The sequence below is a fragment of the Chinchilla lanigera genome, unplaced genomic scaffold (assembly GCF_000276665.1).
Source record: "Chinchilla lanigera isolate Chin_1 unplaced genomic scaffold, ChiLan1.0 scaffold00036, whole genome shotgun sequence".
Lineage (NCBI taxonomy): Eukaryota > Metazoa > Chordata > Mammalia > Rodentia > Chinchillidae > Chinchilla > Chinchilla lanigera.
The window spans coordinates 19,078,781-19,095,694 of record NW_004955437.1 but is presented as its reverse complement, the minus strand read 5'-3'; the positions used below and the strand labels follow the sequence as shown (position 1 = coordinate 19,095,694).

Genomic DNA, 16,914 nt, shown 5'->3' with positions numbered 1-16,914 from the left:
CTTTTGCCGCTGAGCTAAATCCCCAGCCCCACTAGCTTAGATTTCTTAAAAGCAGGGGATCAGTGAAGAAGGACTGAGGAAAGTGAAGTGGGATGAGGGAAAGCTAACTAAAGGGCATTTCACTGAGATGATTACCACTGTGGACAGTCAGGCTCAATTCCCCTCCAACGACCTAAGAAATCATAGCTTGTGTATCAGAATTCGTCACTGAGCACAGTGGAAGTACAGTATGGGCATCACACACATCAAATTCACTTATGCTTTTATATACCTTGTACACATAGCCTGAAGGTAATTTCATACAGTATTTTTAGTGCATCTGCATTTTGATTATGAGACACAGGTCAATGGTGGAATATTCCATTTATGACATTATGCTTGTACTCAAAAAAAGGGTTGCTTTGGAGCATTCTGGATTATAGATTTTAGATTAGGCATCCTTATCCTGTAATGGCTCTTATACTTACTTATGAAGTTATTGTCACTGGTGTTTAATATTTTATACTTCTTTATGTAACTTCAAGTTACACAATTATCCAGTATCTTTTTATTTTAACCTAAAGCACTTTCTTTAGCTTTTCATGTAAGTAATGTCAATAAGCAAAAAACTACCTAAGCTTCTGTTTATCTGGGAATGTTGTAGTTTCTCCTTCTGGAACTTTTATTATGTGTGTGCTACTAACTGCATGGTATCCTACCCTCAGGGATGGCTTCTGTCATATTTTTTTGTTCCTATTCTATTAATATTTCAAAGTTCTTGCTTATTGATATGCCACTTATTGCCTTATTAAAAACTGAGTATTTTGAATATTATATTGTGTATTTTATTAAAAACTGGACATTTTGAATATTAGCCTACTCTCGGGTTTGGTGTGGCTGCTTATTGAAGACGGTAGTCACATGTGTTTTATTTTGACTTGCTGAAACTGGGAATTAAATCCAGGGCCTTGCATATTCTAGGCAAGTGCTCTATTACTGAGCCCTTTTAAAAAAATTTATTTTTAGACTGAATCTCACTAAGTTGCCCAGGCTGGCCTCAAACTTGTGTTCCTTCTGTCTCAGTCTTCTGAGTAGCTAGGATCACAGGCCTGTGCCACTATGCCTGGCTTAGTGACTTTTCCAAATCAGTGTATTCCTTGCCACGTGTCATCTGCACTGTTGATCTATTATGTAAGGAGTAAGCAAGTCAACTGATACAGATTTCCTTAAATTCTGGAGCCAAAAAGAATGGAAAACAAATGAACTTCCCCCAGTGTTTGCAGACTGGCCCTGAGCTCAGACTCAATGGTTAGTCTGGCCATCTATAACTCTGCTGTAACTTTCAAGTCTTCACCAAGTATGTGGTCTAGAGTATGCAAGCTACACTTGGATTCTTCAGTTTGTGTGATAATGCTCCATAGTTCTATCTCACTCTTCCACCATCTCACAGCCTGTAGAATCCTGCTGGGACCAGGATTTCTAAAACACAAATGTGTCTGGAAGGTTGTGGAACAGGCCATTTTTTTGCTGACCATAAGCAGGGTCTCTGGAACCAGAGGGGACACACATCTCTTCTTAAAATGGAAGGTGCTCATGCTGGAGATGGAACTGAATTCTATCTGCACAAGAGAGATACTTACGTGTACAAAGCAAAACTAACACAATGATTTCCTGCTCATAAACCAAGCAAAACCAGAGTAATATGGGGAAAGGTAACTTGTGTGCATAGAAAACAGCACTGTGGTTCATGTCAAACCCTGAAGCAACCTTCCTGTAAGGCCACTGGTGCATAATCTGCATGACGCTGTACTCTTCAAGTATTTAGACTCATGAAAGCAAATAAAGTGGATTTGTGCTCGCGAAAAAAACGAATAAAAATTCCTCCAAATGTCCTTCCTATGCTCACCCTTCCAGGGCCTTTTAATCTGTCTCTTGCTTGTCCTATCTGCTGTCCCCTGGCCTGGGTGACTATAGTGGTATACTGCATGTCTTTAAATTATTTTTGGTAGATGACCCAGGAGAGGCTACTAAAAACCCCTAGATAGATGAAGTAAGGGCAAGCCTTCGCACTAGTTAACGCTAGAAAAGTCAAGTTGTACAACCATCATTTCTGAGAACAAGGTCAGTACTGCCCACCTCCCTTTTTCCACAGCCCTGCCTCCCAAACAGTGAGCCAACCAGCATTGTAGCTGCTGACCAGATGGCTGCTGCTGAGCTGGGAAATAGGGCACAGTAGGCAAAAGTACCATTCGCCAGAATTTAGGAGACTCTTTTTCTATGAAGCATTGCCCTGGTTGTATGCTAATTAGATTGGAGAGCTCTAAAACATTTGATTCTGGTCTGTTTTGTCAGCTTAATGGTTACTTCAGCGGAAGATTTGAAGTTTGGAGCTCCCTCCTCCATCATTTTTCCTTGCAAATACACTGTTAAATGGTTACATTTAACTTGAAGCCATGTATTTCCTGTCCACAAACCTTGTTTGTTCAGGCTGTTTCTTCTAAATAAGATGCCCTTTCCATAGGTCTTTGCCTGCCTATATTTTATTGAAAGGTAGACATACTGTCTAGAAAGCATTCTCCAAACTTCCAAACTGAGCTACATGTATCCTTTTTTTACTTCCACAGGACTTCTGTATAATGTTCTTTTATAAATTCCACATTCCTGAAATTACCTATTACTGTCTGAAATTACCTATTACTGCAATTCTACTGCAAGGTTAGTTCTTTCCTAAGAAAGAACGTTCTTAGGAAAGAACTAACCTTGCAGTAGTCACAAGTACACTGTGTTGCCCCCAGGAACACTCTCACTACCAGTGCTGAATTTCACCCACAGCGGCTCAATCTCTGGAATCCCCCTGACCCTTGCCACACTGGCCTGACGGCAGGCTCCCATTTGTACTACTATGGCTCAGCACAATGCCTAAAAATCAAAAGTGACACAGTGAGTGAAATTACTGTATGGGCCAATACGATTCAGGCAACACATGGAAAGAAGCAAAGAGGCCTGTAACACTCTCTTATTTTTCACTTTAGCTCCTTACGTTCTGGTTGTTTTTCATTGGGTGTAATGGATCGCACAAAATCTTGTGGAGTCATAAACACTTCTGTTTCACCAGGCTCATTGATTATTTTCAAGGTGGCAAAATATCGGAAGATTTTGTCGGGTGTGGAGTAGGCTCGAATCCTGTTCTCATATTCCATCACCTAAAATTAGAAATTTGAAGAGTGTTACTATATTAAGCAATGCTTGTACACTCTCAACACTCATCAGTTCTCATACATTTTTCATGTCATATATTTTTCATTTGTATCTTTTCTATAATTGGATTTTTATACTACAAACTTCAAAAATTTTTTGAATTTTCTTTCTTGCAATATGCCATTTATACTCCAACTGGTACAATGCTGATATAATTTTGTATAGGACTTCTTTCTTGAAGAATTCTAATTCCTTTTCCGTTTCCTTTTCTTCCCTCCCCTCCTCTTCTCTTCTTCCCCTCCTCTCCTCTTTCTTCCCCTTCCTTCCCTTCCTTCCTGCCTTTTTTTGCTGGAACAGGCAATACAGGCACGAACAAGTCACTTAGCTTCTAATTTCTTAAATAATTAAAAGCTAGCAAAATTGAAAAATGTCATTAAGAGAATTTAGAAGGTCTCCATAACGAGGTACAATGGTAAGTAAAAAGAGTAGCTAACAGTTTTTAAATATCACCTTTTAAAAGGGATTAGCTTTACAGTTCTTAGTTCTGTTCAATTTCCTGAATCCTAAAACAAAAGAGACTTGAGGTTTCATAAGTTTGAGTAGTCAGCAGGCCTTCAAACGCCTTCAAACACAAAGTACATTAAATGATGGCACAGAAGAATAAAAATATATATCATGGAAACTCAATTATTACTAGGTCTGAAGCAAGACTTTAGACTAAAAAATAAACTGCCAGAAATTCTTTACATACAGCATATTTAGAAGAGAATGGAGTTGGAAAATACACAGGAAAATGTCTGAAGAGCAACAAGTCAGGTATGAAATATATTTAGTAAAAGTATGTCATGTTAGTATGATTACTCAGACCCTTGTCTGATACAGAAGTCCCCATTCTGAGCATGCAACATAAAGTATGATGCCAATCACATAATATTTTGGTGAAAATTCCTCTTATACTTGAATTTTATGTTGAGATAGCCAATAACAAATATATCTTATAAATAACTAGCTAGAAAATCTATCATGGCAATCAAACCTAAAACCTCATTGGCCCTATGTTTAAAAAGAAACTAATATTTTTAAAATTATTAATGTTTTTGATTTGCCACATTAACACAGAAATTATTGTAACTGCCAGTCCTTGCTAGATGTCACTCCGAGGTCACTGGCAGTAGCTGTTTTGCAATAGTCTTAATTCCAATACCAGATGTGTGTTTAGCAACTGAGAAAGGAGTCCTCATTTATAACTACACGTGACAAGAATTCATGGCTAACTTGCATTAAAATCTGAACTGATTTCAAAGGAGACCTTATCAAAAGATTGAGCATGTGGCAAACACAACAAGGAGCTTTTCAACCCTTCAGCAGCCTTGAGACTGAGCTGTAAGTATTACATCAAAGGCATTTTGTATTAAGCTATGACTATCTTCAAGGTAATACTGGCTATGGAAGAAATATATTTCTAAGTCACTTGTATTCTTGTATTTCCTCTAAACAATAACAACCACCAGCTAGGCATGGTGGTGCACACATGTAATCCCAGGTCTCAGGAGGCTGAAGCAGGAGGATCACTGTGAGTTCAAAGCTAGCTATATAGTGTATTCAAGGCCAGTGTGAGCTATGCAGTGAGCCTGTCTCAAAAACAAAACAAAACAAAAACAACAAAACAAACAAACAAAAAAACAACCAGAGAGAAAGAGACAGAGATTGAGAGATAGAGCTTGAGGTTGGAATGGAAAGATATATAAATGGTACCTACTGACAAAGAGGGCTTTGTGAACTAAAAAATCAATCATACAAAGTTGAAAGGTAATAGCATAAAAATCAAGGATTTTAAGAATGAAAGTCAGATTCCTCAATTTTTATAATAGTTGCTAAACTATGTTGCTATGTATTATTCATTTGATCACAATTTAGCCCTCACATAAAGTTAATATAAAACAGTGGGCTTTACACAGCTATAAAGATTTACTTTCAAACAGTAGGCCAAGGAACATAAGAGGTACTCCCATACTGGCAGAATTTGGTATATACATATCACATAGTATATATTTACTTTTTTTTAATGTTTCACATTATACCTTGAAGATCATCCCATACCTAATGACACGGAGCTGGCTCCTTTTAAGCAACTAAATGAAATGTAATAGCACCCAAGATAACAAAGGTTTAAAGCAGACAAACTGCTGAAGGATTTAGGGATGTTAAGAGAAAAGATTTACTAAGAATTAAGATAGTTCATTCAATTACTTATCAAACTTTCTTAAGAATCACTATGGATATTAAGACACTTGTCCTCAATAAAACTGCCAAACTTAAATGGATCAAATTCAGGCATTATTTTTCCTATGTGAACTGCACCAATGAGTAGCCAAATAGTATTTGCAACCAAAAATAGCAGATGAAGAATAATATCTCTTTATAAGATATTTCCATTAAAAAATTAAAATTTTGTAATACTCAAATACCAACATTTTAAGCAAGCACAATGAATGAACAGACCTAGGCACTAAATATCCATAGTTACTAATATGACAAACAAAAAAGTAACTAGACATTAGCTGCTTCCTGATGAAAAGAAAATATTACATCTAGTCTTGCCACAGGGATCAAACCTGGCTGCCAATACTGAGGTAACATGAACAACAGAAGAATATACTGATTGGCACTGAGAATAATCATCAATAACATCCAGACCACAGACAATTTTTAAAGGTTAAATGGCCTGGATTCTGTCACCTACACAATAATAGAATTAAAAGACATATCATCAGGCTGGAGGGTACGGCTCAATGGTAGAGTGCATGTGTTGAGCCTGAGGCCCTGGATTTAATCCCCAGCACCAACCGAAAGGAAATAAAACAATCAAAACAGGCAATACTAAGCTATGTATGTCTAGGGATAGACATCTGGGCAGAAAAGGTAAGGAGAGCCCTCTCTCTTCCAGCCTCCCACATACTGAAAGGAAAGAAGGCCAAGGAGAAGGGGATGGTTTCCTTACCAGCTTTGCTGTCATAAAGAAGCTAGAGACCACACTGATAAATCTCTTGTTTGAGAAAAGGCCTAACAATTTTGGCATGGAACAGGACATCCAGTCCAAAAGGGACTTCACTGGCTCCGCCATATCCAGTTGTAGTGGCAAAGGGCTATGTTTAAGGGATTTAAAGTACCTCCTGCAATTAACCTGTTCACTCATGTCATGGACTGTCAAACAGCTCATTAAGCTGCCCACAAGTACAGATCAGAGACAAAGTAAGAGGAGAGGCAGAGAATGTTGGCCTGAAAAAAGAAAGCTGCCACCAAAATGGATGTCATCAATAAGAAGTCACTCATTCTTCAAGCAGGGTTAATACTGTCATCGCCTTGGTGAAGAACAAGAAGGCTCAGCTGAGGATGGCTGCATATGACACGGATCTTCGTCACTTGCCTGTCTTCCCGCCAACTCTGTATCACTCAAGTGGGGATTCGCTAATCTATGAGAAGAGGGCCCAGGCTGGGATGTCTGGTGCATAGGAAGATCAGTATTACCACTGCCTTTGCCCAGGTTAACTCTGGCTTAGCTGGGGGAAACTATTAGAACAAATTACAAGAGGTAAAATGAGCTCTGCTGTCTCTGGGAAGCAATGACCTGGGCCCAAAATCCATGCCTCACATTGCCAAGCTGAAAAAGACAATGGCTAAAGAACTGGCTACTAAATTGGGTGAAATATATACTGTTGAGATTTACGCACATAAAATCATAACCTACCCCCCAAAAGGACATGATTACTATAAAACTCCAGTATGCGGTATTATTTAGCCAAAAAGAAAGACAAATTCAAGTGATCTGAAGAAAAATGGACAGACTTTGGACCATGAGGTTAAGTGAAACAAGTCAGTCACAGAAGATTATCATGCAGTCTCTCTTTTATGAGAAACCTAATATGTAAATAAATTAAAGAATTAAATAAAAGAGTAGGGAGCAGGAAAATAACCTTCTTGGAGATGAGAAAGGGAATCAAAGGAAGTTGGGAGAGGATGGGTAGGGAGGAGGAGAAAAGAGTACCAAAAATGGTACAATATATGTATGTAGCAATTTCACAAAATGAATATAATTATTACGTATCACTCCAATAACATAATATGTTAAAAAATTAAAATTATTTTATGGTTTCCTATATCTATGGTTTATTATAGAGTTAAATAATTTTTTAAAAATTCAGACATTTGTCTGAGATTCTGTATTGTTTTTATTGTTTTTATGCTGGTTTATGTCTTTGTGTTTGTTAATTTGTTTTTGTTCTTTTTAAAATAAAAAAAAAATTCAGACAGTCTCTGTGATATTGAATAGCAAAAGAAGAATCATGGATAAAGTTACAGGCAAGATTCAGCTAAATAAGAAAGAACTGAATAGTAAGAGGTCATTGTGTAAGAAATGAGGATGTTTTTGAGTTCAGTGTCAGCCTGAAGTGCACAGCAAAAACCTATCTCAAAAAAGACCAAAAAAAAAAAAAAAAAGAGAGAGAAAAGAAAAAGAAAAAAGAGTAACAATAAAATGAAATTATAATTACAAGATAAAAATTGACTGCAGAAGGTAGGTATGCTGGCACATAACTGTAATCCCAGCTACTTGGGAAGCTGAGTTAGGAGGATCATGAAATTGAGGCTAGTTTGAACAGTTTAGCAAGCCTCCATCTCAAAAAACAATTTTAAATTAACTAAAACAAAACAAGAAATTGACTTTAGCTAAGAATAAAATCAAGTAACTCTGAGATTACTTGGTCCACCAGCAATTACCTCTAGAATATAATGGAAAATGCAAGTGAATTAAGTAGTTCCGTCAGTGCAGTACTCTAACAACAACCAGCTCCCAACGTTTTCATAGGTTTTGCCAATCTTTAGGAAACCAGTTACTGTAATATTCTTTAAACGATTCCATAAGAAAATAACACAGAGGGGATGGGGATTTAGCTCAGCGGCAAAGCGCCTGCCTGGCAAGAGCAAGGTCATGAGTTCGGTTCGGTACCGGAGAAAAAAAAAAAAAAAAAAAAAAGAAAATAACACAGAAGTTTTCTTATCCAAGCTTCTGTTGAACAGAGTTAAAGACAGTTATTAGTTTAATTCCTTCCTTCTGTAAATATTTGCTTGATACCTGGCAAGCTCAATGCTTGGAGTTAGTAGGCTACCGCTTTCTAGTAACACCACATGTTTATTCCACCAGTTAAAGAGGGTGATGACCAAGAGATGAGCAGTGGTTTCCAATGTTCTTTCCCAACTAATGTCCTTTAATTAAACATAGAGAGGTACAGCGCTTTGCAGAAGCTTAAAACTTTGTTATCTATTTAGGGCTGGGCAAATAACTGCATGAGAAGAAAGAAAAGTAAAAAAATCTAGAAGGATTTAGCATACTGATTGCATTTAAAGTATTTTTAATTTATAGCTTTATTTAAAAAAGAAATAAGGATGTTTTAATTCATCCATGAAACACATACGAAGAGCGTTTTGAGAGGTGGTTTCTTTGAAAAATGGATCAAACACTTGAACTTATATAGGCTACTGGATGTTATGTAAAACTTATCACAGAACTAGAAAAAGCAACCCCAAATTTCACCTGGAGTCAGAAAAGACCCAGAATAGCCAAAGCAAGTATAAGCAAAAAAGAATAATGCTAAGCCAGATTTCAAGCTATATTATAAAGCCAGAGAAATAAAAACAACATGCTACTGGCACAAAAACAGAAATGTAGACCAACAGAAGACACAGAAACAAACCCAAGCACCTACAGACATCTAATTTTTGACAAAGGGGCCAAAAACATGCTGGAGAGAAGACAGCATCTTAAACAAATGGCACTGGGAAAACTGGACATCCACTTTCAGAACACTGAAACTAGATCTCAATCTCTCACCCTGTACTAAAATCAAATAAAAAAGATCTAGATATAAAATCAGAGACATTGAAACTGCTGAGTGACAACAATGAGAATTGTTTCATTGGCTAAAAAATGGGTGGAATGAGAAACCATGTTAAGTGAAATTATCCAGACTCAGGAAGTTAAATAGCAGATGTTTTCTCCTATATGATGAGAATCCTAAAAAGTATGTACATATAGACATAGATGAACATACACATAAAAGAAAAGTGACAGGAAACCAGAAGGTAGACTTCTGCAAAGAGGAAGGGGGTCAGGGGAGGAAGAAGAAAAGAAGATGGGGGTAATGAATTAAAACCGATTAAGATATTAATTAATGCATGTTAAATGCAGGTAGCAACTTTCCAAAACAAATCCCACCATTATGTAATATTAACAGGCACTAGTAAAAATTTTTTAAAGAATTACAGATAGAAGAATCTTAATATGAAGAATCCTTAATATATTTATATAGATTATGTAAAACAATGAAGATACAAAGAATAACTGAAAGAATAAAACAGAGACAGAGTAGGTGATGAAACAGATTCTGAGTAGACAATGACATGTGAATGATTATCCCTGAACAGGGAAAAGAGAGCTCTTCCTTTGAGACTTTAGTGAATGCAATAGGAATTATTTCAGATATAGATTAAATAGGTTTTGTAGCTTTGGGGTTTAGAGGTTAAGTAAACCGCCCCAATAATTTAATTTTTTTCTGTGAAATATGTGACTGGTCAACTGCTAAGGAGAAACCAGGAGAAGAAAATACAAGCAGGTTAAAACAATGTTAACTTAGTCATTTTAACTCTACTTTGTAAAAGGAAAATATGACGGTAAATGGAACTGCTAACACAGGGTACACTTTCTTTGATGTAATGAACTTTGTTTGAGTTCACTCAGGGAAAAAGAATAAATAAACGGCTACAGAAAAGGTAGGACACTTGATGATTTAATTGTGATATGTAACAATTCACTTCAATCAGAAATGGATTTAAGAATGAAGAAGACATATTTAATAACTTCATCTAAATGTACAACCAGAAAGATGTAAATTTCCCAGAGGAACTCTTGCAAATAAATACAATGTAACACAACAAAGAAACAATTCAAATCATTTTGTTGCAATATTAGGCTACAGCTTAGCAGGTGAAGGCCACTGCCTGAATGTTAATGTAAATACTCTAATATCTAAGCAACTGTTCTTTTGCTTGTTTACTACTTATGGCTGCTGAACCTAAATGCCTAAGAACACAGGCATTATTACTGTGGAAGTGAAACTTTTCTGAGGTAAAGCCATATACCAACAGGCTATGTTAATTATATGGAATAGAACAGTCATTTGAAGCTTTTTCTATCCTCAAAGTTACTCCATTTTCTGGAAATTATGTTTCCAAGGATATTTTATACTCCTTTTATAATCTGACATTATATAACAGAATTACTACAAAGATTCAGCATATTTATAATAATGTAAGGTATTGAGAAGATCTAGGGCCAGGGATATAGCTCAGCAGCATAGCGCTTGTCCGGCAAGTACCAGGTCCTAAGTTCAATTCCTGGTACCAAAAAAAAAAACCAAAACAAACAAACAAAAAAAAAACGAGGTCCTAAGTTCAATTCCTGGTATAAAAAAAAAAAGAGAGAGAGAGAGAGAAGATCTAAAAAGCAAGAATTGCTGTAGGCAGTGGAACTAAGAAAGAATATGCTAATCCTCGTTACTAACCCTGCACGTTTATTACCCCCATTGACTGCACATTCAGGAGTACCTTTGGTTACAACATGATAGGAAATAGCAAAGAGGCAAATAATTTAGAAGTGAATACGAGCCATCTGAAATACATAATAAAAGAAAGTGAACTGCATTACTCTACTTTAGGATACCATTCTGATTAATTCATAAGATTTTGTTCCATACTTTTCTGTCTCTGAATCCAGAGCATTTCTTCTTCTTTTCTTCTGGATAAGGCTCAAGACCAGTATCTGCAGCTTTTTTTTCATGATTGCAAACTTCTCCTTCATCTTTATTCTTCCCTTTATCGCCAATGTCAGTCTTTAAGTTGTTTACACATGATGGAGATTCTGCATGAGCCCTACATAAAAGAGAAATCTAGATTAATCATGAAAGTTCATCATATTAAACAAATGCTCACAGATACAGGTTAGCAGGAACAACAGCAATGAAATCTGTCAAAAATTCTACATGAAGAAATTTGTCAAAAAACTAAAAACAGTACCATATGACCTACCAATCCCATTAGTGGTGATACCTAAAAAAACTCAAAGCAGGTCTTTAAGAGGTATTTGTACACCCATGTTCACAGCTGTACCATTCACAACAGCTAAAGCAAGGCAGTAACTCAAGTGTCTTTCAGTGGATGGGTGGATAAACAAAATGTGGCATACACATATAACAAAATAATTAGTCTTAAAAATGAAAGGAATCTTGTTACATGCTACAAAGATAAATATGAAGATGGTAAGTTAAATGAAATAAGCCAGTCACAAAAAGACACACTACATGATTCCACTTATATGAGTTACCTAGAGTAGCTAAACTCACAGAAGCAGAAAGTAGAATGGCAGTTGCCAGGGGCTTGGGAGGTGAGAAATGAGGAGTTACTGTTTAATGGTTAAGGAGTTCTAGTTTGGGAAGATGAACAAAATTTTGGAGATGGACAGAAAGGGAATAGGGAAGTTGCTTTTTAATGGATATACCAGGTCATTTTTGTAAGATGAAGTTCTGGGGACCTGTTTCACAGCGATGTGACTACATTTAACATGATGGAAGTATGTAATGGTTAAGATGGTAAGTTCTATGTTATGTGTCTCCTGCTACAATAAAGTGTATAAAGAAGAAATGGGGGCCCAAAAGATTAAAACACAAGTAGTCAAATAAAAACTCACATAATCACAATACAGATCCTACATGAAGACAGCTCATCTACTAATCTTCCCAGGCTGATTAGGGATTATAACTAGTGATCTATTCTATGAAGATTTTCTAAACATCCTGAGCCAAGGTAATGCTTTACTCCTTCAAACTCGTATATCATTTAATGTATGGACTACAACACATAATTTAGTATTATGTATAGTTACTTATGTTGCCCTAGAATCCATCTTGCTCTTCAACTATTAGGTAAAATCAAATAACACTTGTTTGCAAATAAAAATTCGTCAAGTATCAGCAGTATCATCTGGTTCACCCTAGTAACATCATTCAAAGAAGACTGGATGCTATATCGTTTTTTTTCTTTTAAGTCACCCAGGTCCTTATGCAAAGAAAGCATGCAACAGGGGTGGTTGGATTAGGGCACACCAATAGTAGTCATCAAATATGCTGACCAGCAATGGAGGTGAAGAAAAGTATACTTGGATTAAAGTACTGCAATAGGGAAAAATTCTCAACATATTTGTTTTACATAACTATTTAGAGAAGACTTCAATCAATAGTTTTTATTGTATATAATATTTTCTAGGCCGCGCGGGTGGTGAAGCCCCGCCTTGCAGGTGTTCTACCTGGGCGGCCGCAAGGCTGGCGCCCGGAAAGGCAGAGAGCAAGCACCCGAAGAGCTTTGCGGAGATGTACACCAGCCCTCGGGTAGGCTGACGCTGCGCAGTTCAGAACTGCCATGCCACAGAGAAGCACAGACACAATAGGCCCGCCCGGAGATGTGGGTGAACCATCCCGGCATGGAGAAACCTCTGGGAAAACATGCCACATGGCGGTCACTCTTGGCCCTGCCCTTGAGAGCCAGAAAGGTCCGGAGTCAGCAGAGGAACAGCTGGTGAAGAAGGACTCGGAGAACACACGAGAGCACCGACACCCGACGACTCAGAGGGCGAGCTGACTGGGGACGCGGGAGCCATTCGGGAGCTGGAAACCAGGAGGACCTTGCGCAACACCCGGGGAGACCCCCTGGAGGCCACTTTTCCCCTAACTGTGCGGGCTGCGGGGGAGGAGCGAGTGGAGCGCTGGAGAAGTCTGCACCGAGACTTCATGGATTACACGGGTGCCCAATATTCAGATTCTGTAGAACCGCCTTCATGGAGAAGGAGGAGCCCCGCGTAATCATGAGTCTAGAGGAGAAAGTGGTCGGCCCATTCCTGAACACTGGTGCTGGGCTCTCAGGTCTTCTTTTCAGTCCTGGCCTTTCTTCCAGCTGTCACACCTCAGTGAGGGGAGTCACTGATGAGGAGGTAATCCGCTATTTTTCACAACCCTTGGGCTGTAACTACTTGTTGGATCTTTCTTGCATATCTTTGTTTTCCTGAGAAACCACTTTGAGGACGCCAACATGTATTGCAGCAGCCATTGATGATTTCCTATTAATCTGTCCATAACTATGTAATGTTTGTATTGTTCCTATGCTATTTCGTAAATGGATGTATGTTTGTTACTATGTGTTTTTAACAACAACTATTGAGAACAGTCAATGATTATTTGATTGATCACTCATGTATAGCTCTGTTTTCCCTAGAGACCACTTGGGAGAAACCAGGGTATAGTACAACAACCATTGATAATTTCGTATCATTTCTGTCTGTAACTCACTATTATTTGTCTATTTGTTTTCCTGAGAAACTACCTTGAAGATACCAATAGGTAAAATAACAACCATTGACAATGTCCTACCACTTTGTCTGTAATCTGGTGTATCCTCCTACTGCTTTGTTGTCCTTCTTTTACTCTTTAAAATATATATATATTTTTTTTCTAAACACTAATAAAGGCAAATAATTATTTGAAGTTATAAATAAAAACAATCATTGATTTTTAAAATGATAAAGCCTAAAATACATATTTAAAAAGCAACAGTAAGCATCACATTGACTTAAGTGTCTTTCAAACATGGTTCACAAGCCATCCTTTGATCTTAGTCTGAATTTCTTTTCAACCTTGACCAAGTAGTGCACTGGACCAGAATCAGATCACTGCTTTATTTCCCTCTAAAGAGCGCCCTGTAACTAAAAGAGACTCCCACAACTAAACTTTGATGGCTGCTAAAATGGAGATCCAAGCCATTTATCATGAGGTAAGAGACAGCATTCACTCAGCCCATTCTTGAAGAGCTGTAATATGCACATTAGTTCTAAAGTTAAAATAAGAATAAGGTCATCCCTACCCTCAAGTTCACAGTGAGTAGAGAAAAAAAGACGAAGTGACAAAGGAACAAGTAAAGATAGAAAAGAGAGGATCAGGAAAAACTTCCTGGAAAGCAGAATTTATGAGCTGCCTTCTAAAAACCTTAAAGTTCCACAAAAGAAAAGCTACATCAATTCAAAACCATCTGGTATAAGAGTAATTCTATTAGATATATTGCTTTTAATCAATTCAATGAATAACCCGCCTTCATAATCTCTTCTGAAAAACTTACAAGCTAATGTCCAAGATATTCTAAATGTTCACGCAACTCTTCCCACTCTAGCATGTGTGTTTACAAGGTCTTTCTAAAAAAAATTCTTTCTTCCCAATAAATTATTCCTGAAAGTTGAAGCCACTGCTGTAATATGATAATAAAATAATTCAGTATGAAATGATGAAATGTCATAATGTACAAAAAAGAAGACTTGCTTATTGCCACAGTGGAATAACTACAGTGGGTTAAATTTGCTACAGGAGAAAAGTACAGAAAATTGAACAAACTATATGAAAAAATCACTTTCTGACAGAACACACACAGAAAGCAACTCTGAGAAAAGTGATGGTGGGTGCTAAGTGCCTAGAATTTCTGTCTGGAGACATTTTCCAGACCACTAACAGGAACTCAAGGAAAAATACAGTGATTTTGCTTAGCTAAAGTGACAGCAATCAAAGTTTGGAGAAACTGAGCTTCCTGGAGTTCAAGGCAGAGGGTCCAAGAAGTTACAAAGAAAAACAGCACCAAAAATCTATATGGAGTGCCCTTGATTCATGACTTAACATTAAGTGGTGCACCCCTAGCACTCTCCAAAGCAATTATCAAGGAGTAGTAGGCTAAAAAATTCCAGAAGTTACAAGCAGGAAGTGTTCTAGTTCTGACAGAGTGAAGCAACCTCCCGGAACACCCATGGTAGATAGTAAACACCCAAGAAAGGCTATGCCATATTACTGGGGCTACACTTTTTAGGCCCTGAAACAAAAGGTACTTCTATAGCAAGTTTTCATAGATCAATAATCAGGTTTGTTTCTCATCAACCTAACTAAAGAAAAATCAGCACTTGTAAAGAAGAATAATAAAATCCACACACTCTACAATTTTAACATTCAGTGTGTAAAATATCCAATAAAATATCATTAGTCTTTAGCAACATGGTGTACTAGGAGTCCCGGCCTTTGTTTCCACACAGAAACACTGGTTTGATGGAGATAAAAGAACCAAAAGTACCTGTATGGGGATTCCAGAACCCAGGTAACAAGCTGCACTACCCTAGGAAAGAACAAACCTGAGAGCAGCTGAGCTGAAACAGTTAAAAAGAAAAAGTTCACTTCTGCATCAACTCTCCCCCTAAACGGCTACAGCTCAGCACTGAGGGAAAACTCCCTAACTAGGGGCTGCTTCTTGGGCGTGAAGAGTGGGAGGTGTCACAGGTAAGAGACTGCGGGGGACGGGCGGTGACCTTGAAGACAGTGCAACAAAAACCCACAACACTGTTGCACAGAGAGGAAAGGATGCACAGAATATAAATGAAGCCTTGGTGACATATGGAACAACATCAGATGGTCCAGTATGTGAGGAAATGTAGCTCCAGAAAGTATGTGTATGGGGGCACACAAAGATTTAATGAAGAAATAACGGGCAAAATCTGTTCGAATTTCATGACAACTATCAATTTACAGATCCAAGAAAACCAATAAACCCCAAACAATATAAATACCAACAAAATCAGACAAAATACATCACAGATTATTGAAAACTAGCGACAGAAAAAGCCATGGAAGTAAGCCGAATCATAGTACACATGAGAGAGAGGGACAGACAGAGATAGAGATGAGAAAAAACATGCTATGTATGCACGGAAATATCACAGTGAAGCCATTAATATGTGTAACTGATGTGTCATTAATAAAATATAAAGAATGACACGGAAACATATACAGATAGATATAGATAGATATAGATATAAAAAAAACCCCAAAACACATAGAAGATATAGATATCTTCTTACACCTAACAAGTAGACAAAACTTAGTTATAAAAAATTAGGTAAAAGAAATAAAGGGTAGATGCAAGAAAAATAAAACAAACACCAGGATCCTAGCTCTAAACACAATCATTTCAGCAATTACATGGATGAAAATGGTCTACATGCTTCAAGTGAAAGACAGAGGCTTGTGGGAGCGGTGGCACACACCTGTAATCCCAGCTATGCAGGAAACTGAAGGAGAGTCAAAAGTTTAAGGCCAGCCTGGGAAAGTTAATGGAGGTCTGTCTAAAAATTTAAAAAGAACTGAGGATGTAGCTCAGCGGTAGAGCACCCCTGGGTTTAATCTCCAATAATACCAAAAATTTTTTTTAGTGAAAGAAAAAAAATCCAACTGCATGCTATTTTTGAGAAAGAAACTTTAAAGACAAAAACACAGATGGCTATACCATACACACCCAAATCAAGAGAAGTGTGAAGGGACTGCAGTAATATGAGACAAAGTAGATTTCAGGGGCAAGTGTGAGGTCTTGAGTTTGATTCCCGGTAGAAAGGAAGAAAAGAAAGAGAGAAAGGGAGGGAGGGAGAGAGAGACAGACAGACAGAGAGAAAAGAGACAGACAGACAGTCAGAGAGAGACAGAGAAAGGAAGGAAGGAAGGAAGGAAGGAAGGAAGGAAGGAAGGAAGGAAGGAAGGAAGAAAGAAAGAAAGAAAGAAA

The 16,914-nt window shown here is 37.5% G+C and overlaps 1 protein-coding gene across 5 annotated transcripts in view; it reads right to left on the bottom strand.

Annotated features, from left to right (window-relative positions):
* The window catches only part of Micu1 (mitochondrial calcium uptake 1), a 229,820-nt gene that overhangs the window by 155,137 nt on the left and 57,769 nt on the right, over nt 1–16,914 (bottom strand). For all 5 annotated transcript variants that reach the window (XM_005390006.2, XM_005390008.2, XM_013516918.1 and 2 more), the window contains 2 exons: nt 10,986–11,160; nt 3,020–3,182 (listed from right to left, as the gene is read on the bottom strand). In XM_005390006.2, coding sequence (XP_005390063.1) covers nt 3,020–3,182; nt 10,986–11,160 — 338 coding nt within the window. The remainder of the gene's footprint in view (nt 1–3,019; nt 3,183–10,985; nt 11,161–16,914) is intronic.